General features: G+C 46.4%; 2 protein-coding genes across 9 annotated transcripts in view; one reads left to right on the top strand and one right to left on the bottom strand.

Moving 5' to 3' along the window:
• MTRF1 (mitochondrial translation release factor 1) overlaps positions 1 to 12,358 on the bottom strand; it is a 676,299-nt gene extending 663,941 nt beyond the window's left edge. Inside the window, exons 1-2 of one of the 3 annotated variants that reach the window (XM_069640529.1) lie at positions 12,163 to 12,358; positions 4,614 to 5,149 (exon numbers count right to left, since the gene is read on the bottom strand). The gene's annotated coding sequence lies outside the window, so the exon portion shown is untranslated. Of the gene's footprint in view, positions 1 to 4,375; positions 4,524 to 4,613; positions 5,150 to 12,162 lie in introns of those variants that run through there. The other 2 variants (XM_069640531.1, XM_069640530.1) reach the window with 2 other exon arrangements.
• Positions 12,359 to 12,641: 283 nt separating this feature from the next.
• Positions 12,642 to 26,753, top strand: part of NAA16 (N-alpha-acetyltransferase 16, NatA auxiliary subunit) — a 2,654,788-nt gene continuing 2,640,676 nt past the window's right edge. For all 6 annotated transcript variants that reach the window (XM_069640524.1, XM_069640525.1, XM_069640523.1 and 3 more), the window contains exon 1: positions 12,642 to 12,921. In XM_069640524.1, coding sequence (XP_069496625.1) covers positions 12,868 to 12,921 — 54 coding nt within the window. In that variant the 5' untranslated portion in view covers positions 12,642 to 12,867. The remainder of the gene's footprint in view (positions 12,922 to 26,753) is intronic.

Here is a 26,753-nt window from a genome sequence, read left to right on the forward strand (position 1 = left end):
TTCTATTCTTCACAGGAAGTCATTGCAAATCCTGCATGGCTGAGGTGATATGATGCTGCTTGCTCACCCCGTGCACATTCTGGACAGCCCCATTCTGAGTGATTTGCAGCTTATTGACACTACAAGCAAACATCCTAGGCCTGAGACTATTTTAATAGTCAAGCTTGCAATGGACCAATGCTGATGCGATCACAGCTCGATTCGCCTCTGAATAATATGGGCGAATGTGCCTAATCAAGGAGTTCAAGTAGGCATAAGAGGAGCGAAGCTAAGAGGTATGTCTGTTAAAGGTTAGCTGAGAGTCGAAAAACAAGTGAAGTTACAGTAAACTGCGTCAAGTTTATTTATTCTAGGCCCCGAGCCAAGAATCAACAATTCAGTCTTACTGTCACTGTGGGCCAATGAATGTATCACCATCCAAACAGAATTGCAGCGTAGATCTAATTAATTGCCCAAGAGTCATGGACATAGTCACCAGAGATTTCTGGAAGAATCTGTGTGTCGTCCACGTAGTTGGTACAGCGGTCAGGTAGAACAACGGCCTGGTATGCAGATTAAACAACGTCAGGGAAAGGCACGAGCCCTGTGGAACACCACAGTTCAGGAGGATAGGGGAGGCTTGCAAATCCTCCACTGCCACCCTAGTCACACGCAGTCCTAAGAAGGATTTAATCCAGGATGCAGCACTAGTCGAGCATTTACCAATACCAATCAATCTTTTTATGAGCAAAGTGTTTCAAGAAGGATCAAAAGCATTAGGCGACAGCTGTCAATGACTCCCGCAAATCCAGACTGCTGTGCACCCAACAAGTTATTGGACTCCAGGAACTCCTGCAGCTGCGTATAGGCAATTGTGTCCAAGATCTTAAGAAAGAACAGGACGTTGGCGATTGTCCTCAGTTACTGGTAGCTGCAGGGTCCGGGTTATCTTTTTTTAGGAGTGGAGTAATACAGGCCTCCTTCGAGGCAGATAGAACACGTGATTTATGAAAGGATGCATTGATAATCCTGGCAATCCAGGGGATGCGATTAATGGATTCCTTGAGAATACTAGCTGGGCATGTGTTGCACTGACACAAAAGTGGTTTCATGCGGCTTAGAGTAGTACAGACTTCACTCTCAGAGACTAGAGAAAAGGAGAATCTCAGAGACTTGAGAAAAGGAGAATAAGGACAGATCCTCCAAGGGGCATTGAGTCAAGGGAGTTCATAGGGGTAATTAAATAGCTTGAAGGGCTACCTAGGCTCAAAAGGAGTACTCTTATAGAGTGTTGGTGGCCCGATATTTTCATGGTCTATTTATCCTGAATTGCTTGGCACCAGGCGTCGCTTTCTATTAATGTTGGTCCTTGTATTTTTTCCTTCCAGCTCACAAAGGATAGAAAAAAGCTGAACTCAGCCTCTAAGATTCTGGAGCTGTAACTAGCTTGTTTAGATGCCAGGAGAACTTGCTTATAAGCGTTCATGGCATCTTTGTATTTGAGCAAGTTGTTGGCGCCAGAATGTTGCCGCCATAACCGCTCGCTAACTCGCTTCCCTTTCCTATCCTCAATGATCTCAAGATTGAACCATGTGTTCTTCTCAGCACCTTTTTTGTGACTTTTTCACCCAAAAGGAGCTAGGGAGTTCACTGCCTCACTAATCACCTGTTGGAAATGTGTAACCAGATTATCAACATCACAAGAAACCGGCACACTGGCGTGGTGAGGAATAGCAATGCTCACCAAGGCCTCTGGGGTAACCTTCTTAAGGTTACAGACTATTTTAGTTCCTCTCGTCTGCACCAATGAGCAAGAAGTGGTAGGTTGAAAAGGATTGTTTTGTCTTTCTGACACACTGTGGAAACTAAGTGAACTGTGATAATAGGCAAACGTGAACCCGACTGAGGGATGCCTGCGAATTGGGGTAAATAGTGAGATACCCGTAAACATTGTGATGACAAGCATGAACCAGACTGAGGGATGTCCATAGTGAGTTGATAGTCTGAGCCCGACTAAGGGAGGCTAACGAAAAAGAAAGAAAACAGAAAAGTAACCAATCCACTGAGATGAGTGGATTGAAAGGAGAACACTTGTCATGTAGAGAACGAGTACGAAGAGAGAGATGGCAATGTGTCTCCACGCAGGGGAATTTCCCTGCTTATGTAAGCCTGGGAAGAGAGAGCCATCTCGGGACCCGGAACCTTCGAATTCCAAACTTGTTGGGAAGCAAGAGAATGAACGCTGAATGGTCAGCGTGCCCAAGAGCCGGAGAGAAGTATTTGTGATGGCGTGATCTTCAGAGAATCCAGGTGTGCAGCTGGCCCATGCAACAGTGCTGAGACCATCCGAGGGAAGCCGATAGAAGCAACGCAGCTTCCTGGTGAGGAAACCAGAAGAAGCAGACTCGCAAGTGTAGTGAAGAAGACGAATCAATGCCAGACCCGTAAGAGGTCTAGGACTGTTTCCTAAGAAGAATGAAGATTACAGGGGAGCAGGGCGGCAAGGGAATAACAACGAAAAGTACAAGACTCAGTACAAATAAGAAAGAAGAGTTACTATATTGGAACAGTAATTAAATAACCCTGAAACCAATAACGCTCAATGAAGAAGAGATGAATACAAGTGAATTATCATTGTTAAATGTGAACTATGATAGCTTGTGGGAAAGAACAAGACTGTTCCCTGGAGGGGATGAAAGAAAGAAATATAATACATTTACTAAAAGTGAACTCTGCTAAGGAAGGAGGAATAATGTTTCCAAAGAGGGAGGTGAATTAAAGTGATAGAAGCCTAAGGTTAATCTTAACGAATGTAAATACCTTGACTAAAATAAATAGAAGATCAGGAGTTAAAGACCCACCTAGCCTATGATACGATATGTAATTTATAACGCGCCTGTACACAAGTGTTTCTAGTCTTGGCAAGACTAGGAAGGGAGGACAGAAGGACAAAACAACAATCTTACTAGGCGTTGTGTCATTCAGATCGTGCAAGTGCGGGGGACGGAGGGGTAGAAGTGCAGGGTGGGTACAGGGGAGGGGAGAGTGCAAAGTAACTCGTAAGTGCTGCCGGGAGGTGCCTAATAAGTGCAGAGAGGACTGTAGGGTTGCATATACAGTCCCTTAAATGGTTGGGAGGTCCAGAGTAAGCGCCAGGTAACCAGTAAGTGCAGCAGACAGGGACATCAGCAAGGGAGAGGAAGAGAGAAAGCGGAAGCGAAATGGAAGGTCTTGAGTTGCTTCCAGAACCTTAGGTGGTCCTGCTCAAGTCAGAGAGGCAGGGAGGCTGTTCCAGAGAGAGGCCCCAGCCGAGGACAGATCTACCCCTACTCCTCACTCTCTGATTGGAGAAGCGCCTGACCCTCAGAGAGTTGTAGGTGGATGAACAGAGGGCTTGAGAAGGAAGATGCTTAGGAAAAGAAAGTTGGATGTAGTGTGGTCCCCGGACCCAGAACACCTTGTGGATGATGCAGAGGGCTTTGAACTTCATCCTCGCAGCCACAGGGAGCCAGTGGAGGGATTTCAGGGCTGGAGAGAAATGATCCCTGGGCTTGAGGCCAAGGACAAGTCTTGCAGTCCTGCTCTGGATTAGTTGTAAAGGGCAAAGAGGAGAGGCAGACAGATTTAGAAAGAGGCTGCTGCAGTAGTCCAGCCTAGAGGGGACCAGAGCTCTGGAGACAGTGAGCTTCTGGGGGAATGTGAGAAAAGGAGGAAAACCTCTGAGGAGGTGCAGCTGATAGTGTGACTTCTTAGAGACGTCAGAGATGTGAGGAGAGAAGGAGAGGGTTGAGTCGAAGATGACACCAAGGTTCTTAGCCTCAAAGGAAGGAGCAGGTAGAGGGCCCAAGCTGGGTGGCGAGGGTGAGAGAGGGAAGGCGGGAGCAGGTTTCTCAATGAGGAGGATCTCAGTCTTACTGGCATTAAGGCAGAGATCGTTGGAGGCACATCATTCCTGAATTGCAAACAGTCAGGTATGAGAGAAGGAGCAGAAGAGGCTGAGGGGAGCCTGAAGGAGAGCTGGGTGTTGTCCGCAAAACACTGAAAGTTAGAGAAGAAGGTAGAGATGCGGTGGGCCAGAGGTGCCAGGTAGTGGTTAAAGAGCCAGGGAGAGAGCTCAGACCCCTGTTAAACACCACAAGTAGAGAGAGAGATGGAAGAGAGGAAAGATCCAAGTTGGACCTGGGAGGGTCGGTCCGTGAGAAAGGAGGCCAACCAGGCAAGGGCCGACCAGAGATACCCATGTTGTCACGGAGACGATTGAGCGTGGTTGACCGTGTCGAAAGCAGAGGAAAGATCAAGGAGAATGAGGAGAGAAGGAAGGCTAGAATCAAGATTGGAGAGCAAGTCTTCACGGGTGTTCAGGAGAGCATTTTCCGTGTGTCTGTGTTACGCTCACCTGGTCTCTGCGGAGGCATTGGGGGCACAGTTGCAGCCCTCCTTGGGGTGAGGTTGCTCGGGTCCGGCTTTCCCCTCTGCGCTTATGTGGTGACTGGTGGGAATAGGTGATGCTGCTCGGGACTGCTCCTGCGTGGAGAATAGGGTCGCGAGTATGCCAGCTTGTGCGCCTGATCCCCTTCCAGACCCCTTCTCCCAACCGTGGTACCCGTGGTATGCGCTGTCCCTGGAAAGCTCACCTGTTGATTAGTTTTGGCGAGCACTCTGTCCTGCTGCTTCTGGCATGGACGCTTGTATGATCTGGACCGAGTTCCTTCACTGGTCCCTTGCACGTGGTAGTCCAGTTCTGCTGTGACTAAGCCACTATACTTCAGGTAAGTGTTCCTGTTTGCCTTTGTCTTTCCTCGTCTGTTTTTGTTGTATTGTAAAGTTCGTTGTCTTGTATTGCTGTCTGTTCCACTTTAGATGTTTGTTCTTTTGCTTTCTTCCCTTGCAGGTGATGTTGCCGGCCCAGCAGAAGCTGCGGAGCTCAAGGCGACAGCCGGAGGGAATGAGGAACGAAACTGCAGTGGTACAGTAGCTGGTAAATTGTTAACTAGGGGGCGCGCAGGGTTCAAATGCGGCGTGGCCCTAGGACAGATGTTCTAACCTCGTTGTTCTTCTTCTTCACATGGTCCGAGTACGTGGATGCGGAGTGCGGTGCTGCAGCGTCGGGATGAAGATCACTGGATGTCAGGAGATGAGTCTGCAGATGAAGCGATGAAGCACCGGTTTCCTACATGTGAAGCAGGATCACAAACTATACTCAGACTAGATCAACAGTTCATCTCGTTTAACATTGATGGTAACAAGATTAATATTTCCAAGGAAGTTAAAACATTAGGCATATATCTCGACTCTGTACTAACAGTGACCAGAAAAGTCAAAGCAATAGCCTCAGCCTCTGCATACACTTGCAAATTAATCACTGCTTGCAGACCTTTCTTGTCTACAGCCAACTGCATCACGATAGCCAGAGCCCTCATCCTATCAAAGCTAGACTATTGTATTTGTATTTATTTATTTGTCTAGTGCGGCCACAACCCTAGGGCATCTGGGTGCTGAAACCTACATGTTATGCAGTCATAAATGTACAGGTAATAACAGATCATGTTTACATAATTAGCAATACTTAACCGTTGTTGGTTGAACCGTGGATGACAACACAATGTGTTTGTGCTGTTCTGCTAGGTCGCGATGATGTATGTCATGAGAAAGTGTCACTGAGGTAACTAGGTGCCTGCTTATAAAGGCATTTGTGGGTGAGTGAGATTGATTTCAGGTCTATTCTTTGCTTAATATTAAGCCAGTTTATGTTCTGTCTAGTTGCAGTGATGTGGTGTTTCCTAGCAATGTTACAAGCCGATTTGACTGCATTCTTTTGCATAACTTGCATTTTATTGATATTAAGTTGGGAGGTTCCTACATAGAGCGCATTGCAATAGTCAAGCTTGGATAAGACTAAGGCTCTTGCTATTGTGATACAGTTTGAAGTAGTCGGATATGGGCGGCAGGCTGTGATGAGCTTACATGTGTATGCTGTAGATGAAGCTAGGGCATTAGTTTGTTTCGTGAGCAAAAGGGTAGAGTCAATCTGGATACCTAATGTTTTCACATCATTAACAACTTTAATGATGTTACCGTCAATGTTGAAGGTTTTTAATGTAGTTCCTAACTTTTTGGGTTTAGTTGGTGAGCCAAGGAGGAGTACTTCAGTTTTGTCATTGTTTAGACATAAACCATGCATTGCCATCCATATTTGAATAGTACTGTAGATGTCGTTCAATGTTTTACTGTCTACAACGTAGTCACCAGTGATTGGGACAAGTATCTGTGTATCATCCGCATAATTTGTATATGTGATACCCAGATGATCAAGTATATCGAATAGAGGCTTGGTGAATACATTGTAGAGAGTTGGGGACACACAGGAACGTTGTGGCACTCCACAGGTGACTGGTGTAGGCGATGCTGATGCAGTAGGTGCAAAGACCCTCACTGATCTATTATTAAGGAAGGATTTGATCCAGGAGTTAGCTGTAACGCTCACCTGATTCCCGTAGAGGCGCCGGTCTTGACTGGGCGTATACCGTAACTTCAAAGGTGATGTGTAACACACGGCTGGCTCTTTGGACTGGACCTCTGTGCACTGTATGTCTGACTCGAAGGGTAAGATGTCTGCAGATAGAAAATATGGGATTAAGGAACTGGGTTATTGAATGTCTCTCTCTTCTTCCCTTTCTCTTCTCCTGTAGAACCCCAAAGGTTAACGCTCTAACCTTAGGTAAGTGAACGCCGTGCTCTCCATCTGCCTCGGGGCAGGGTGCTGTAACCAGTTTCTTCACTGGATAAGGGGAGCAGGCCTCTTGACTTCAGAGGACTGCTGTCCGTCGTTTACTGCACGAACTGTAAGTTTCGAGTAATTCTAATGTCTTTAAAGTCTTTAGTAATGATGTTTCTTGTTTTGCAGGGTTCCGGCGATGGCGGATGACGGGCTGAAGTGAGTTGAAGGTGGAGCCCGTGTGATGAATAGAAGCGCCTGGAAGCACGTAAGTAAGCGCTTGTTGCCTGCTTCACGATGCGCTCTAACTGTCTTTTTATTTTGCAGGTACAAGTTCGGAGCGGCTGCAGGGTGCCGGAACACCCACTGGGTTAGATGTGGAAAGGAGTAATAGCACGTGAGTATTAAAGTTCCCCAATGTCTTTAAACGCACCTTGTTTTGTCTTTCAGATGCAGGATGCAATGCCGAAGGCCTCCGGAGCGTGCAAAGAGTTGGTAAGCTTTTGTCTTTCAGATGCCGGAATGCAGTGTGAAGACCTCCGGAGCGCACGAAGAGTAGGTAAGCCTTTGTCTTTCAGATGCCGGAATGCAGCGCGAGGCGTTGGTGACAGCCGATGGACCAGGTAAGTGAAGAGCCGTCACTGAAGACCGTAATGCTAACCTGTTCTTTCTTGTCTTTATAGGTGTTGCTGAAGACTGGATTCAGGATGGTAAGCCTTTTTCCTTAGGCCCAGGATCAGATGCAGAAGACACGATGAGCGTTCTGCTGCAGAGGATGCAGAATAACGCAAAGCAAGATTCATCCATCGGGTGTGGTTTAAATAGCCTCCTGTAGTGCTTAGGTGTCTCCTTCCACAGCCACGCCTAGGTAAGAAAAGAGTTCCTGCTTTCCAGAAGAGTTCCAGTGTTCTGAATCTAGGGAGTGGCTCCTGCCCCACCCAACAGGAAAAGTAGTTCCAAACAGAAGAGGATCAGAGGCTCAACTGGCAGGCACGTAAGCAGCATGGTCTGCTGCAGGTAAGTCCACCCAAGCATTATGAGCCCGGCGCTTCCAGCGCTGGGACTGGGCATATTTATGAGCCTGGTGCCACTGGCGCCAGGACTGGGTCCAAAAGGTCCCAATTGGGACTGGTTGGCACTCGGAACCTGGGTTATGGATCTGCTTCCAAGGGAGTTGGGAAAACCCTGACCTTTTGGAAGCAGAGATCATGACATTAGCTTGATCCGAGAAGTGTGCGGCAGATAACAAATGTTTGCAGAGTATTTCATGATTCACTAAATCAAATGCTGCAGACAATTCAAGGAGTAAAAGCAAGGCAGATTTCCCTTTATCTTTTAGTATCTGAATTTGTATCTTAAGGTCGATAAGCGCCGTTTCAGTCCTGTGCCTAGGTCTGAAGCCCGACTGTCTTAGTCCCAGTAAGTTGTTGGTTTCTAGGTAAAGCTGTATCTGGAGGTAAGCTGCACGGTCCAGAATTTTTAGCACGGTCCAGAATTTTTAGCAGGAATGGGACTGTGGTAATGGGTTTGTAATTAGAGGGGTTGTTGGTGTTGAGAGGTTTGTTTTAGGAGTGGGAGGACCCACGCAGCTTTCAAATACGAAGGTACTGTGCTGGAATTAAATGAAGCATTAATGAACGTGGTAATAAGTACATTGGCAGCTTCCTTAATAATCGTAGCTGGGCAGACATCTCCTTACAGTTGGACGGTTTGTTTGAGTATGATCATCTCTACTTCTTTGGCAGATAGAGGTTTGAAGTTAAATTGTGCTTTATTGGGAATGGACATTGGGGGCAAACCTTGTGGAAAGGCGTTGTCGATGAGGTTTTTCTTAGTAGTTATTTTGTTTAGTAGTAAAGTAATTTTATTTTGAGTTCATTCTGTATATTAGTAAACCATGCTGAATCCTTCGTACAGGAATCAGGTGTGTGAGCAGGAGATTGGAGTTCTTTCAGAATATTGAATAACTCCTTGGTACTGGAGTTGGCTGTGGCAATGCGGTCATTGAAATTGTTTTCATTGCCTGTACAATGGCCAGTTTATAATTAAGTGAGTCCTTATTTTTAGGAACCGCACAACGTAATACAAACAAGCTCAAAATTCTTCAAGCCAACGGGCTCAGAGCTGCAATGAACATCCCTAGATTTCACCATATTTGTGAGATCAGACACAATGTGCATTGGCTATCAGTCAATTAGAGAATTACATTGAAATCTTTATCACTTACCCATAAATGTCTTTATAACCTAGCGCCCAAATACCTGAGTGACAAATTCTCCATACACCTCTCCGACCGACCAACAAGATCATCTCAACTTCACTGCCTCAAGATTCCTAGGTTCAAACTACAGAGAGCAGGGGGTAGCAGCTTCCCTGTCCTTGCAGCCAAAACTTGGAACACACTACCTGCAGCCCTCAGAACAGAACTATCTTATAGCAACTTCAGGAAAAACACTAAAAGTTGGCTCATTTCACAAGAAACGCAATAAATTGTTCTACTGTCGACAATCTCAGCTCTGTACCTATTGTGATGCACTTCTTTCATCTTTCTTATCTCCTGTATTGTACCAACCTTATGTAATTACGATTTCAACTGTATGTATATCTGTATGTAAACGTATATATAAATATGCAACTGATGTAGCTTCAATAAATGCGCCCATATACCCAAGGGTTTGGCACGCTATATAAATAAAACAAATACAAAATACAAATAGTTCTTTCCCCCAGCCAGGATCTGTTGACAGAACACTTCCACTGCTAGAGGGCGCACAAGCACTCAACTTTGAGTTGCAACCCTCATCTCTACCTGCCTCGGGTAGTTGCCAGCTCATTTGCTCGTGGCAGTCCTGTGCTCATCAATGATGTCATAGGGGCCAGGGAGTGCAGTATTGCCACCTTCCTTTCTAGTCCACATACCGCAGGGCACCTCCATTTCCGCGCCACAGCATTGTTTCATGGCATGTTGCCGGAACTTATCCAGTTGTCGGGTGGCAGCCAGGAGTTGCGGCTTGGTTTGCCAGGACCAAGTCATGTGCACAATTGTGGAGGCAGGATGGCAGGAACTGCGCTGTCCTGCCGTTGGAGGTTGACGGGGCAATGTCCACAATTGCGGAAACAGGGTGGCCGGCAGCACTTTCCCTGGATTGCGGATTTCTCCCACCCTTTGGCCACAGGGTGTAGTGCACAGCATTCACTGCACAGACAACAGATAGCATGTCTGTATTGAAATAAAGAAATAAAGAACTGGAGCCTCTCCACTTTCACTGGCTCCTCTCAATGGGGAGCATTTCTGCGTTCCAGTCCTTGAGCTGGCATGGAGCGGTGCATCTCGCTTCCCTGCCCTGTCACGCCCTGGGTCCATCAGGGAAGGGAGACACTGCTTTCCTGCGCTATAACGTGGAGCACTTTGCTTCTCCCCCCCACCCACAAACAGCACCAGACTATCTGTGGGGGCTGCCGTCACAGCAAGAGTGCCGGGATGTGCTGAGCCACTGAACCAGCATGGGGCGTTTCTCTGATGCACATTTGCATTCGTTAAATGGGCCAACACGCAGCGCTACATTCTTTTTCCTCTTGTTTCTTTCAGGACAGTCCCACTCTCTCCTTAGATGTTAGAGTCGACTAGTGAAACTTCCACACGCCCACCTTCTGCTCCCCACCAAGAACGATGTCTTGCTTGTAAGCTGTGCTAGTTTAGTCCTTCCTGCACCCGCCACGCACACCAATGTGCAACTTGGAGAGCTCTGACCACAGAGTATGTGTAGGAGTCACCGCCAGTGGGCTTGGGATGTTTTGGCCATTGATATTCTTGCTTCCCTTCATTTCAATGCTATCAGGGATGCACAGACAGCCACATAGTCAGTATTTTTATTCCCTTGATCTGGAGCACACACCGGTACTTCACCGCCGGAGTATGCCGGTACTGGCCCGGCATACTCCTTTACTTCACAGCTCTGACACTGCTGCTAGCTGCACACCGTCCACCGCCTGGGAAATGCTGTTGTGTGTTTTCACTGCTCTGACATCGGAGTATGTTATGGCAGACGGCCAAGGTTGGTTCTACATTCCTTGCTCCAGCCCACAGCATGAGGCTGTCTTTGCCATGCAGGGCCCGAGATCTCGCTGTGAGCACGGGGCAACTTCTCTGCAATCACGCCCCACCGGGACACTACAAGGTGTTCACCGCCTCGCGGCCCGTGGTGTCACTTTCTCCCACACATAGGCTGGGTGTCGGTACCCCGTGTAGGCTCCGACCGCGGAGCAAACTAACCTGCTTGTGAAGACGCGTTCCTGGAGCACTTCACCTTTTCACTCTGCTCTGAGACAGAGCACGTTGATAGTCACTGCCGGCTGGCCTGCGACTATACCCTCCTCCAGCTCTGACCCGGAGCCTTCACCGTTCTCCACCGCCACCAGAATCTCGGGATTCTCTCCAGGCAGCGACTCTCCCGCATAGCGGCATGCAACTTAACAAGGCGTGCACAGGCAATGGTGCCCTTAGTTGTCGGGCGGGCGGGCGGGCTGCAGCCGGGGGGACGCTGTTAGCCGATGCTGGGGCATCCTCTCCTCTTTTCTCGTGACAATGGATGCCGCTTCCTTCCCCTCCCCAGCAGGGACAGCTCCTTTCCTCCTTTCTCACAGCGATGGACGCCGCAGCAGCAGCCGGGCCCCAACTCATGACTTCCCCCAACAATTATGTTTTTTTTTCTTTTTCTTGCAGCGGACGGGAGAGGAGGGAATTGGTGCAGTGCAGGGTCCATTACCTCATCGACATTGTTGTGGGGGTCGGCAATTAGCATCAAGCCGGCCCCCTGTGGGTGCTATGGGACACCAGCACCCTGGAGGCCCAGCGCCTCAGGGGGTTGCCGGGGAATCCCTGGTAGGTGTGGGGCAGGGCAGACCCCACCCAGCACATGCGCACCCTTGCCCCCTTGCTGGCGAGAGGGCCCCATGGCAACCTGGCCTGCAGGTCTAAATGAGAGACGGACTCATTCGGTCCACTTTGGAGTCTCCAGCCGTTCTACTGCACGTGCCTGCAGGTGCTCCTTTTATTAGCTTGGGCCATGAAAAGGGCAATACAGGTGGGAGGGACACAACACAACAATAATGTATTTTTTTAACCGATGGTGCAGCCGGAACAGATCACTTATGGGTGCTGTGAGACGTGAGCACACTGGCGGACGCAGAAATCTCAACAGTTTTTGATTTTTAAATGTAGGCACGTCTGCTCAAAAATGTGAGAGGCATGCAGCATAATATCTGCTCAAAAATGTGAGAGGCGTGCAGCATAGATCTGCAGAAGTCTAATAAACATGCATACATATTTGGATCTCGTTTGATTTTAAAACTGGAGTAACACAGCATCAAATCTTTCTATGCAAAATAGAAATCACATGAATCAAACCAACGTGCAAACTGCAAACCTCGCATCACACTGTAGATACTTGGATCTGCAATTAACTTACCTGCTTTTCGGGTTTCTGTTTCGCATCATTGCCAGGAGACCGTTTTCCTAATAGCACCTTTAAGCTGCTTACGGTGCACTGCACATAAAACTACAGTGCCCACCATATACCCAACACAAGAGTTCGTGACAGCTAACACCCTTTATTTCTTCGCCTGACCCTTAAATGGCGACATTGTGCAAAGACCGTCCCAGACGTGCACGCCACTCCGCCATCTTGAAATAAGATTATATCAGGACAATTGTTCAATCACCACTTTCCGTGAAGTTATTTTGCCAGTGGAGTGTACATATATGAAACATAGAGCAGTTTAAGTGTTCCAGTTTTCTTGCTCTTTTTCAAAAAAAATATGACAAGGCACGTGTAGATTGTTGATTGCCTGTGCCTGTGCCTCAGTCCTCTTTCTATCACAATGATTACACTAAAACATATGATGCCTTTGTCATTGCTAAACGCACGCGCACTTTTTTGCTGTCATCTTGTAGCGGGAGTTGAAAACTGAAGCGAAAGGGAGGAAAATATTACGGAAGAGCGTGTGTTGCGTCCCAGCATTATTGCACGCACAGCGCGCGCGCGCCCCTGCCACCGGGAAAGGGCGCCCCCGGAGCTCGGAGCAGTACTGCAGTCTGAGGCAAATGCATTATCGCCGGGAGCGGCAGTCGCGCGCCCAACACCAGTCCCGGTACTAATAGGTCCTTCACCATCATGCCCTCAGTGCCGCTGCCGCCCAAGGAGAGTAACCTCTTCAAACGCATCCTGGTGAGTGCCGGGAAACAGCTGCCCACCGTAAAACACTGTCAACCACGCAATCGCCACCACACCCACCTAATGCCAAATACCTCTGAGTACTGCCAACTACTCCCACCAACTGTCAAACAACCCTTTCACTACCAGGCAATTTTATTCCCTCCACACCCCTCTTAAACATCCAGCATCCCCGACAACTCCTAACTACCATTACCCTTTTAACCAACTCCTAGTGACATCCATCTTTAGACAGCACCCGTTTAGCTGGCAGACATCCCATTCCGGCGCCAACAGCCAACACCGAACTACTAACCACACTCATCTAACTCGCTTGTACATTATTACCAGACATCTACTCCTGACCTCTCGGCCAGCCATCATCACCTGTCACCCACTGCAAGCTACCACTCCTTCTCACGCATTGTAATTTCTGCAGCCAACGTCCTTCCAGTACTACCACCAACAACTAAGCACTGCAATTGACACCCACCCGCACCGGGAAAGAGACCGTGCTTATCAGCCCACTCTAAACTATTGATTCGGATCCATTGGTTCATTTCCAAGCTTCAGCTATGAGAAAAGAAACGAGTTCTTCAACCACACATAATCGTACCCGAAATGTGCCAGTCCCCAATTGAAAGTCAATTTGTTTGGATAATACACAATATTCCAAACCCATTTGTACATCTAAATAGAGGAATATTTACAAATTGCCTTGAAGTACAGCTTTAAAAAAAATTACACTATTTGTCCAAACAGTTACACTTATTGGAGCATTCTTAATTTGGTCACATAATGCCAGAAGATCAACTCGTTCTTCTGGAGCAAACCTGAGAACAAAAAAATGAGTTGCATGAACATTCAGTGAGAGGGTAGGGCGAATTACTTGTCTTAGACTTAATAAAGTTCGGCCCATTGCAGGGCATTGTTCACAAACTCGGCAGTGTAGCCGGTGCTGTTGCAAAAGACAATGTTTTTTTGGCTGATGCGTCTCCTCTCATTGAATAGCCTCTTGCCATTACTTCACTCGCTCTCGTGGTTGGATGCACGGTTTGTTACATCATGATTGGCCTGCGTACCTTTAGTCTTTTCAAATTGGAATTTCCACAACACTCCCTGGTCTCAAATGATTAATACAGACGGAGAAATGGAGAGTGCAAAATTGCTTTGTTTGCGTTTCTTCTTACCAGTCAAGGTAAATTGTGAAAATGACAGCCAGAAGCATGTACAATGGAGCACCTAGTGTATACTTATTGCAATAGGATCAGTTGATTCTACTGAAGTAGTATTATAAGGTCTTCTCCAGACAGTGGAATTTCAACAGTACCTGGGTATCGTGTTCCTACAATAATTTAATTGGTATCTCGTACACACGTGCAGATTTGGCTGGATATCGTTTCCTCTCAGCTACTCCTGGGGTTTGGCATGATGCATGCACATACTGCTGGAAGAGCCTGCCTCATCACCAGAGTTGATGAGAAAGGAAAATGAAGAAAAAAGCAGCTTTGCTGTGATATCATTCTGCACCTCCGCCTGACACCCATCTATGCTTCTTTGATTTCCACTTGGGGCATGTGGCTCTATGATTTCCAATTCGACAGTCTCTTGATCACTGTGATTACATCCTACAGAATAGGTAATGCATAGTAGTCTGGGTTTTCGGCACACACTTGTTTACTATATAAAAAAAGGTTTGTGTTCACCCTGTCGCCACGCAACATTCACATCCACCAGTATGACGATGACAAACAGCTCTTCCTCAACATATCCTCCACTGAAGACATCCACAGGCTCAATGCCTGCCTCATATTGATACAGTCCTGATGTCCAATGCTTACCTGAAGCTCAACCCTGTCAAAACTGAATTTCTACTGCTGACCAACGACACAGAACACTCTTTCATCCAGACCTGGCTTTCTGCTATGAACCGTGCAGACTTCACACCCCAACTAGTCACCTGCACCAAGTCCTTTAGGTTAGACATTGCCAGACACCTCTCCTTCAAACCGCACATAGCAAGGAAGATACAAACTGCTTGTTACCAACTTTCTCTCCTGGGGAAAATCAAGCCCTTTATTCCATACAATAACCTCAGATTTTCTGTCCAAGCCTTGGTCTTCTCCCACCTAGATGGTGGCAGCACCCTTTTGGAAGACCTACAGGCGACTGATATGGCACCCCTGAGATGTGTCCTGCTTGCTGCAGCCCAACTCAGCAAATTCGACCACATCATCCCAACCCTCATTGAACAGCTACAAGCCTGTATCATTTTCAGATTCTGTTGCATCATCTACAAGGCTGTCACTTTGAAGTCCCCAAGCTACCTCACTGAGAAACTCCTCATCTCCAGAGGCCTGCACTCTGCTAGAGGTAAGGATACATGCATGGGAAAGAAAGAACCAGAAGACAGGCCACACTGGAAAATCCTCTCTGTCAACACCAGACTTGCCCCTCACTTCTGCAGTTCAGGAAGGAGCTCAAGACCCTCCTCTTCAAGGCTCCTTCCTAACATCTAAGTACACACATTTCTCTCCCCACCTACCTGAGAGACTGATCTGCTCCTCAGTGTGTCCCCCCCTGGTTGCTTGTAGATCCCGTGCTGCCAAATGTCGCCCCTGCTCCCTTGCATCTCTGCTTCCCTCACTGTATTCTTCCCCCCTATGATTTGTAAAACGCTCCTTTGTTTCCCTAAGCTAGGTCTGCGCTCAATGAATACCATAATATTAGTAGTACTGGAATGGGTGATCCCCACTGGTGCTAGTATATCACATATGTATTGGTGCGGGCTAAGGCAGCAACGTGGAAACACCAAAATGGCAGATGTCATGACAGCATGTCCCCTTTAACTCTGACGACCTCACAAGAAGTGATGTCACCTAACCTGTGCACTTCTCTGACATCAAATCTCTTTTGGTAATTTGCCACAATAAGTTCATAAAACAAAAAGTCTAATGCAGTGCACAATACTTGTTTTTTTTCTTTTTGACCTAGCCTCCCGCAAGGGAGATGTCTTCTTACTAACATCCGCGTGCACCCCAGTGCCCCCTTTCCACAAAAACGCCATTTTAAAATAAAAATGGCAGTTTACATGACGATTGTAGACTGGCTCTGCTGCTACCTATCATGCTTGTATGGTGATGCTTTCATTTCATTCACATACCCAGACTTTGTCACTATAAGTTGAGAACTGAAGGTACCATAATGCAAAGGAAATAGATCTGGACTGGATGTATATGCCACCAGCTGGCTTCAATTGTCCGATTCATCGACGGGTCATAGTACAGAGCTCACTTGTGCGTACAGCAGTTTGATAACCCAAGAGGTATAACCACGCTCCTTGTCAGGGGTAAGTGGTGCATCCTGTTCTGATTGTTTTCATCATTCTGGGACGTGTAGATTGCTTTTCTATTATAAACCCAGGGTTGTATCTGAGTTTGCAAACGAGGCGGGCTGAATGCGCTTTTGCAGACTGATACAAGATTATTTGCGAGGTCTGTATACTTTTCTATGCGTTCTAACTTCAAGAAAAGACAATTGCTTCTTTCATTGTTGGTAAAAAAAAAACATACACATTGTTAAGCATTGTGTGATCAGGAGTCAAAATTAAAGTTGCATGTAACTAGCCAGGCATTAGTCGCTTACCCACTGGCATGAATGCCAGTTCTCCACATGCACAAAGCACGGCTTTTAACTCCCCAAGAGTGGCAATGTGTTCATATCGCATCCCTCAGACCCCTTTTGTTGGTCGCGCTTGTACATGTGGCTCTGTAAAAAAAAGGGGAGGGGTTTGTTAGTGGCTTAGTAGAGGCCAGTTCGAAACCTGTGGTGTTGATGAATGTAGTTCGCAAGTACCCAGCTCCTCACTCAATGCTAATCTACTTATATGGTTTTAGTGGAGACACTTGGGGATGTGTTATCTGATGGGGAGAACCCTGAGGTCGAATAGGTTGACTTTGGGCGTGGTTTCCTGCTGATGAAGTGGATGTAATAGGGCAAAACAGGAGAGCTTATTTATAGCTTGCTCTTTGTTGTTGTGCTAATGGCTAGGCTTGTGGTGGCCGTCTATGGGGGAGTTGTGTGTGTAGTGTAAGGAAAAGGGCTCTCTTCACTGTTTCCTTCTTGAAATTAAGCCCTTCCAGCCCACAGAATATTAATTATTGGCGGGGCCACAGATGACCCTGCATATTTAGTGAGCCTTGCACACACACAAAAATTGCACAACCAAACCTCTCTCTACACATGGATACAAGGAATTCGCTTGGATTGGTGACACATTTCAGTACCCCAAATTCGCGGAGAGCTGCAGTATAACGCAGGGAAAATCATTATTTATTTGTGTTTAAACTTTAAAAATCAGCCAACAATGTGCAAAAATCCACAGAATCGTGTTATTTATATCGTTCGGCTTTGTGTGCATTATAGGGTATGTAAACTATTTAAAAACCCGTTTGTCGCTCTGTGGTGGAGAAAGCACGACGTTCTTCAAGTGATGTTTTCAGATTACAGTTTCTTTGATCACTCGCAATTAACTATGGCAGTTAAGGTGGATGAGAGTCAAAAACGCCTGGACACCTGTAGAACCAAAGGTTGTGTACCCATTCTCTAAAGGATAATTAGAAATATTGTACTTTACTGACTGGTCATACTTAGTATTGTAAAGAAGTCAACGAATGCCCAACATTACCCTTTGCCAATAGATCATGTGAAGCTGTGCGCTGTAATAGCTCTACATAGTATTTGTTTAGATTGTGCACATTTTAGAAGTTCTACATCATTCAGAATTGTGTTATTTATATCGTTCGGCTTCGTGTGCATCATATGGTGTGAACGCTTCTGAACCAGCTGATTACCTTATCGTACATTGTCCATGATGTCTGCCAACATGTATGCAACTTTAATTTCATGCAGTGTTCCATCAAGTGAGAAACTGCTGTTGGGGAAGTCCACTCAACGAATTTGGAAAGTGTAGCAACAGACAGTTATTTACATTGCAATGCAGTAACGTAACCTGCAGCACGCCCCTTTGCGACTAAAAGCAGCAACAATCCTAAGCGTACATGTCATTAACCCGCATTCTGTACCTTGTTGGGCGTATTGTCAATTAGCCACTTTTCTGCGCGGACGATGTGCTCATTATTCAACTAGCTTGTTTGACCTTGCAGAATGATAGAATGCATGCTCTCATTTCAGGGAAATAACTAATTCTTATCCATCATTCGTGTCACTTAAACTTGCTGCTTTCCCATGTTCCGTATTTAGTCCTTCTGCAAACGTCCCATCTCAGAAGTAACCTAATGGACTTCCCACCGCCTTCTTCGAGATGCGTGCATCCTATGATTTTTCATCCACAAGTTCTTGCCCTGCATATCGTTGCCAGTGTTTGTCCTGCACCGTTTGCTGGTGCCAAGGCCCACCTAGCAAAGCCAGCATTTTTTCATAGTGTCAGCTGCCACAGTGGCTTCGCCCTCTCTTTCAAGCTCTTGCTGTCTCTCATGTTTATTGTTTACAGCTGAGGGTTAGATGCGCATTAAGCAATATGGCCTTACACTGTCCGGTGTTTGTCTCCCTTAAGACTACAGCATGCATGCGAATTTAGCATATCATTTGGATGGTTCAATTCCAGTTCCTAGTCTGGTTTACGAGACTTGGTATTGCTGCTGGGGTAACTGACTAATTTAGGACAGTTGGGATGGTTTATTTTTTATTTTTTTTACATTTAATTTTTTTTATCTACATTGAGGTTAGGGGTATAATTCACACTGATGAGGAGCAGTTCTTTTTTTGAGCTATTTTGTGAATCAATTGTCGATTCAGTGGGCAATGAAGAGTGCCCATGTTTATAGCGCTAGGTAGTCTTGATTCTATTAAAGACAAAGGAGGCAAGCATTATGCTTATTCTTCTTTATTACTGCTTCCACAGACTTTCAAATTTATAACATTTTGTAACTTTCCATAACTTTTTCAACACATTTTGAGTTTCTCCAAGGCCCCCTGGATACTAAACACAAAAAGGGTAGTAAAGTTTTAATGTTGAAGAAATGTCTCTAGAAAAATTACCAATCCCCACAAATCCTCGAGTTTCTGGTAGTCCTGTGCTGCTCCTTTACCTAATCAGGCCTTGGCATCACCTAAAGTACTCCTTGCCAGTCAATCTCCTATTTCTTTGTCGGCGAACACCATCCTAACTAAAATGCCAACAGTCAACATGAACCAACTGATGAACTTGAACATCCACTGCATTGCAGCCTTGTGTCGTCGTCGACGGAAAACTCTCCTCTCAGACTCTCATCCTAAACTTTCATTCTGGCCTGCTCAGGTCGCCTTCTGATCATCTCCTGAAACAAACGGAGAAGCCATCATAAGGGTGGCTCAAACTATAACAGTTCTACAATACAGGTTAACCATCCTGTCCCCTTAATTGCACGGGAGGGATATAATGCTTGCCTCCTTTGTCTTTAATAGAATTAAGACTACCTAGCGCTATAAGCATGGGCAATCTTCTTTCTATGACAAATCAGGAGGCAAGCATTATGCTTGTTCAAAGCTGTCAATCACAGCATTCCCTATTTGCGAAATCGACTTGAAATAAAAAGTTTTAAAAGTCGATTCATTAGACCAATCGGCAGATTTCATGATCTTGCAAAGGCACCCCTGCAGAAAATGCTTTAGATGCCATCGCGCCCCTTGCTGAATGCGCGCCAAATTGAGACAAATCAATACCTGCCCAGTGCATCACTTCCCTAACCCACCTTGCAATTGTGTCTGTCACTAAGGGTTTCCTGCGCGCAATCAGGATCTGAGTGACCCCTCTAGGACTTACCGCTGCCTTGGCTTTCTCATAGGCTTTAATACATTGCGCAATGCAGAGCTTGCTATTATCTGGGAAGGATAGGAAATAATCGACGAGTCTGACTTGGTCCTTTGTACTATGTTAAAGGCTACTCCCTCCGGCTAGAAAACGTTCCTGTCTATCTCCAGCGCTTTCACGTCTAACTCTCTTCTGCAAGCAACTAGGCATAGAAGCATGGCCAGCTTACCTGATAATTGGGTCCTCGAAAGGGCCGCGTTGTCTGGCCAGGATAGAAACAGTCGAAAGACTATTCGCACATCCCAGAGCACCGAATACTTAGGTTCTGGGGGCTTCGGCATTTTTACTTCTCTAAGCAGGTGTAGCACCGCCGGGTGTTTTCCCCCATTGGTCTACTGTTCATACTATTGTGGCCCGCTGAGATAGCTGACCTATAGACACCAATTGTCCTGTATGCACATCCGTCTCGAACCTCTCTGCTAACAAAATTCAGAATGTGTACTAAAGGGGCCGAAACGGGGTTAACACCGAACCCTGCTCAGTAGCTGGCCCACTGCCTTCACGCAGCACCATAGCTCCTGATGGTGGAAGGCGCCCAGGAGTCTCAAATACAGTCGGCAGCGAGTCGTGAAATGCCTGGCAGCTGCCATTGTTGCCCGAAATCCTGCAAGCCATCAGGCGTAAGGAGTTCACTCCCCCCCCCCCCCACTACCAGAAAGTGAAACTGATCGCTCGGGCCCTGAAGTATGTCCCCCCTGAGGGGAAGCACTCTCGGGAAATCTGTGGAAATTTCCATCGCTACTGGAAACCACGGCTGGGACTTCCATACCGGAACTATGAGCACTATCTCTGCCTGCTCTCTGCGCACCTTCGCCAATACCCTTGTCAACCTGATGAATGGGGGAAACACGTAGTGGACTGCTCCCGCCCAGAGCTGCAGAAACACATCTGTACCGGTTACTTCCGGATATATCCTCCAACTGAAGAATTTGGGGACCTGGGTATTGAGCCTGGATGCAAATAGATCGTTATCCATGGCCCCCATAATTCTTGAATGCGCGTGAAGATGTCTGGGTGTAGCTTCCAGTCGCTGGAGTCTACTAGATATCGCAAGTTCCAATCCGCTAAGTTCTGCGTCCCTGGTAAATATTCTGCTGATACAGATATCTGTTGTCGCAGACATTGGTTTCTCAAAGTATTTTGCTAACTCCGCCAGCATCCTGGAGGAGGTCCCTCCTAGCTTGTTTATGTAGCAGACGGCTGAAATATTTTCCATCTTGATGAGGACGCAACATTTGGCTTGGTCTCTGGTGAATGCTCGAACTGCGAACAACCCTGCTAAGAGCTCTAGGCAGTTTAGGTGAAGGCAAAGTTCCTCTTCGGACCATTTCCCTCCGGTTTCCAGATCTCTGCATCGTGCTCCCCAGCCTGCCCTGCTCGTGACTTGACTCGGGGTATCGCCAAAGATCTCCCTGCTGTTCCAGGCTTCCATTTTCTGGAGCCACCAATGTAGTTCTGTAAGGGCTTCCTGATCTAAGGTGATCAATTGATGGTAGCCTAGGCCCCCCTGAGGTGCCTGATCTTCAATCTCTGAAGAGCTCTGTAATGTAGCGGGCCCGGGAATATCGCTTGGATTGAGGCTGCAAGGAGACCCACTATCCGAGCTAGATTGCGAAGCGAAATAACCTTCTTCGCCATAACTGTTCTCAGTTCTTTCTTCATGGCTTTTATCTTTTGCGTTGGCAACTCTAGAGAAGCTTTCCTGGAATCTATGATGAACTCTATCCTCTGTGCACGTCACAGATCTGACTTTTCTTTGTTCACTATGAAACCGAGGGAGGCTATTAGGCTGCATACCCATGCAGTTTGCTCTCGCAGGTCGCTGGCGCTCTGCCCAAAGATGAGGATATCGTCCAGATAGACTATCATCCTGATGCCTCTCTCTCGGATGACTGCTGCTACTGGACGCATAATCTTCGTAAACGCCCTTGGGGTGGACGCTAGGCCGAAGTGGAGGCATGTGATTCTCCAAATCTCTGCGGCCCATCGAAATCTGAGAGATTTCCCGATGCACTATCGCTATCGGTATGGTAACATAGGCATCTTTCTCGTCTAACCGGACGAGACAGTCTCCTGTCCTGAGTAAATCTCGTAGAAGTGGTATCCCTTCCATCTTGAAGTGCCTGTATGCAATCCATTCGTTCAGACTCTTCAAGTTTATTACCGGCCTGACCTTCTCTCCCCTGTGCACCAGGAACATGTTGCTGAGGAACCCTAAGTCTACCTGCCCTTCTTGCGCTATCGCACCTTTGAATGCTAGCTTGCACAATTCATCAAAGAGCAGCTTCTCTTCCTCCTGGGGCATGAACATGGGCGGCTGTCTTGTTTGCCAAAGGTAGCCTACAAATTCCAGCCACATGCTTGATATTGCTTGCAGAACCCATGCATCGTTGGACAATTTGCACCATGCATGCAAAAGCAAAAGCGTTCTGCCTACCACTCTCAGGTCCATCTGCGTAAGGGTACTCACCGCTTGGTGCACTTTGCTGCCTGTAGGCTTCCCGACCTCTGCGATTCCTGGGGAAACTGCTCTAGCTGGGAAAAAGGTGTCTTGCTGGTGACTTTCCTAGTACTGTGCCCTGTGTCCTTGGGGCCTCCTCTGTGAGCCAAAGCGACCAGAAGCCCAGCCCTTTTGCGGCCCGGTCCCTGCGAAAGCTCACCCAGGTAATATTCTCCTAACGGAACTTTGCGCCTTTTCCAGGGTGGAATACATCCCGATGAATTGCGCCATTTCTTTGGCGAAGGCATCTCCAAACAATAGACCTTTAGTGTCTCCTCCTACCTCATATGAGGCTAGGTCGCTGAGTTTATCTATTTTGAATAGTACGCCTCTCCCTTCAGCTGACAAAGCACAATTCACGTTTCCTAACAGGCAGACTGTCAGTTGAGCCCAGCTTCCCAGGACTATAGCGTCCACAGGCGTGCCTGTGACCACAACCTTTTCAGCCAGGTCCATGATTTTAGCGAGCGGGCCAGCGATATCTAAGAGTTTGCCCTGACATCCCTGCCATGCTCGGTCCACCCCTTTCCTTGTGTCATTTGATGCTTTGGTAATAAACGTCACCATTTTAGGATCTACCTCCGGGATGTCTGAGACTTGCCCGGCAATTCAGGCCTGGGGCACTCTGCCCTCATTCTGAACTGAACTTCTCTGTCCAACAGCTTTCTCATGTGCTGTGTCATGTACTGCGCCACTCCGAGCGATGGCACCCAATCCGTGCATCTGGGGTGTCTTATGGACTCTTGGTCAAACATATCAGTCAGACCATCATCTTCCTCTGGAGGCTGCTTGAGGACGGCGGGCTTCTGAGGGGCTACTTCCTCCTCCTCTTCTTTGTCCGGGGAGTGCCCTGCATCCTTTTCCTCTTCTTCCCCTTTATTGTACACCCCTGGGGCAGGCTCTTGGGGTCTCTGATCCACCCCATCAGTGTGGCTTAGGGGCGTCAAAGAGTCAATTCTCTTCCGAGCCTTTTTACTGTCCTGATGATCAACCCCTCATTTGGGGTGTCCAGCTGAGGTTCCCTCTCTGGGGCTGAGCGCCCTCTTCCTGGACCACTCCTGCTATGCCTTTTGCTTGTTGAGCATGGCTTCAAAGTGATCTAATCTTTGAGCTGGTGGCATCACTCCTTCTGCTACTCCCTGTGACAAAGAGTCACCCAATACTTTTTTTAAACTATGGGAGAGGTCCTCTTCTACTTCTGTGAGCTCCTCAACCCACTCCTCTGAGCTCCACTCAGGGGATGTGCTCCTGGACCCTCTAGGCTCATGACAATGTGCCATCATGAATTGCTCGCCCTCACGAGCTATCCACGACCCTCAGCTGATAGTATTTCATATGCCCACAAGGTGTCCGTTTTGTGCCGTGCGCCTATTGTTTACTTAAAAAAAAATCTTTTTACAATGCTGTGTATGGACTTTATTTGCGCCGCGCCGTCATGGAAAACAAACACTTTTCTGAGGCGTTATGAATTCCTGTGGCACGTTGCATGCCGGGGCTTCCTTGTTGAATTTGCTTCTGCGGGGTCCGACCGATGGCGGGAGCGTCAAGTTCTTTCTGAGCCGTTGCTCCGATCGTGTATCTACTAAGAGGTAGGGCTGACTGCCTCACGTAGTCTCGATCGCCCGCGTCTCCGGTCCGACCTCTTAATGAGAAGTGGAAGCTGTTGAATACTCCGGCGAAAGCTGCGTCCCGCCTGTGTACAGGCGCCCGCCACTAAACGTACACGCTAAGGTATCAAAAACATCAGCGCTTACATCCTCTAACGCGCACGCGTTATCTATATTAATTACCAGGTATATTTATATGCAATACACATATAACTATAGAATTCCCTTGAAGCTAAGGCGAATCCACTTATGTTTGTGAAGCAGCAAACAAAGAAAGAGGAGTTGGACTGGCAAGGAGGAGTACTTATAGGTGATGCCATGGCCTGATTGCGTAAAGGAGCAGCCCAAGACTACCTGAAACTCGAGGATTATGGGGATTGGTAGTTTTTCTAGAGACATTTCGTCAACATTAAAACTTTACTACCCCTTTTGTGTTTAGTATCCAGGGGACCTTGGAGAAACTCAAAATGTGTTGAAAAAGTTTTGGAAAGTTACATTATTTTATAAATTTGAAAGGCTGTGTAAGCAGTAATATAGAAGAATAAGCATAATGCTCGCCTCCTGGCTTGTCATAGAATGGTTTGCTGTCTACCATCGTAGGTGTATTTCAAGTTGTGTGTCATCTGGGTAGGAAATGGGGGAGCGGGTCTGGTTACCATTTTTAGCCCAGGACTGGTTGTAAATGGGGCATCTGTGGGAGGGTAAAGATCCCAGTGCACTCATCCATGTAAGGGTTCTCCTTGCCTCTTTGCTTAATGTCTTCAGGAATTATTGCCCTGCTGCCTTGTTGGCTGCAGTGTGTTAGTCACAAATAGTGATTTATGAAGACCGTGCACCTTCCTTTTGTTGCCTTCCTACAAGTGTATGCTCTGTAGTAGTAGAGTATGGGCTACTAGCTAGAACTTTTTTTCATGGACCATTTAAATGCTTTTCGTAAAGACAAAACATTATGTTCAAGTATCACTCTTGGGTGGGTTCTCCCAATGGTGCTACCTGCCAACTATAAGTTAACATGTCTGCAGCTAGCGAGGAGAACGTTGTCATCTGATGTATTACATAATTTCTATTATGTATTAATGCCGAGCCTGCAGCTCAGCAACGTCTTTAGGTAATTTGCCTATAAAGAGACATTTAATCCGAATGGGATTGCAGGTAAAGGTTGGATTAATATTTGTAGACCCTTTATTTTTGCAGCATTGCATGCCCTTTGGGCACCTTAGAACTTCCCAGGCTCTTACTTTTAAGTAGATATTACCTTCAGTCCCTGTGCAGACTGGCAATGCTAACACCAGTGCCATGCTTCAATGAAGCCACAGCACTGCTACCAAACGAATTGTGGGATGTTGTAGATGCTAATATGGGAAGCAAGTTGAATTTCTATTCTGTTTTTCATTAAAAGTGTCATTTAATTAATTGAATGATACATTCACCAGAGTGCTGATGCCTGCCATACCAATTAAATCAAATATATGAACATTGTGCTAATGAAGACATAAGGAACACCTGGTCATAACGTTTTTGTCAACCCAAAGAAATGATAGGCGAATTAATACCTTCTCTAATACCAAGGGCGCAGGAGTATCCCACACTCTGTACCATGTAAGGTGTAGGCTTCTAGTCAACTGGCCTGAAGTTAATCTTTTTCCCTTTTCATTAAAAAATCCTCTTTCCTGTGCTCCCTGCAACTTGTGGTCCCTCCTGCAACACCTGCGCTCATGGTAGTCCAACAACTGGTGAGAACCATGTAGTGGAAATTGTGCTAAATGTTCATAGTTGAATAACGTGATCACATATTAATGGTAGGGCTCACGGTTGTCTGTTTTTACTGATTTTTTTTTACACATAAATACAGATCGCTGTGCATCTTTTGAGTATTTATTTGTAAAAAACGGGAAAAAGCGGAAATTCATGTGTCTTGATTAGCTATTCAAGTAGTCAGTTATGACGTGAAGGACAATTGCAGTGTAAAATAACACAATGGGGAGGCTAAAAAAGTGATTTCTCTTTTAAGATGTTTAAAGGGTTATAGTGATGAAAAGGAGCTGCGGTTTCTTTTTAAGAAAAAAATGGAACATGGATTGAAGTGCAAGAACCCAGATCTCTGAGCTTCATATTACAGGCATCAAAGCACTACATGCTTAATTTGAATAAACATTGTTTTTTTACAGAGCTGATATAAGTGTGGATAAATACAGATAAAATGACTAAAAAATAAGTTTGGATAAATACAGACGGAAATGTTGAAAAAATAAATCCGATAAAACCGGGAGCCTTAATTATGGGCACACATGATTGAGATGGCCATACTTTGCAGTCTGTCATGGAGATTACCTAGTACAGTGCCACAGAAGTGATAATAGGAAAACCTATGGTACTGGTGTAAATCTATTTTTCAGCATGCAGACTGGGGAAGCAACAGAGCGCTTTACCAATCATAGCGGGAAGGACACCTTGTGGGAAGCAGATACAAGGGAGGGGGAGAGATTTGCCAGCAACTTTATTCTAATTCCTAATAGTTTAGACGTCCAAAAGTAGCCCCTCCTTATCCGTGGAGTATGCTGATAATGAATGATACTTGAAAGATGTGATTTGGTGAGGTGTGACATGCGCATAATTAACTAGGAGACCGCTTTTTACGAAAATATACTTCTCTTAACGGATCAGACAAACTATATTCTTATAGGGAATTTGATGCAGAATTCGAAAATGCATTTCATATGTAAATGACAGAAAAACATAAAATCTCATAGACGCACTTACCAATAAGGGGTTCTTAAATGCACCTCCTTGTGTGGGCTTTTCATATTTACTTACTATTGCAGAGTCTTTTAGGTCCTAATGCCTGTTGTTTTAGCGAAGAACCACTGAC

The sequence above is a fragment of the Ambystoma mexicanum genome, chromosome 7q (assembly GCF_040938575.1).
Source record: "Ambystoma mexicanum isolate Mex_15411 chromosome 7q, UKY_AmexF1_1, whole genome shotgun sequence".
NCBI lineage: Eukaryota > Metazoa > Chordata > Amphibia > Caudata > Ambystomatidae > Ambystoma > Ambystoma mexicanum.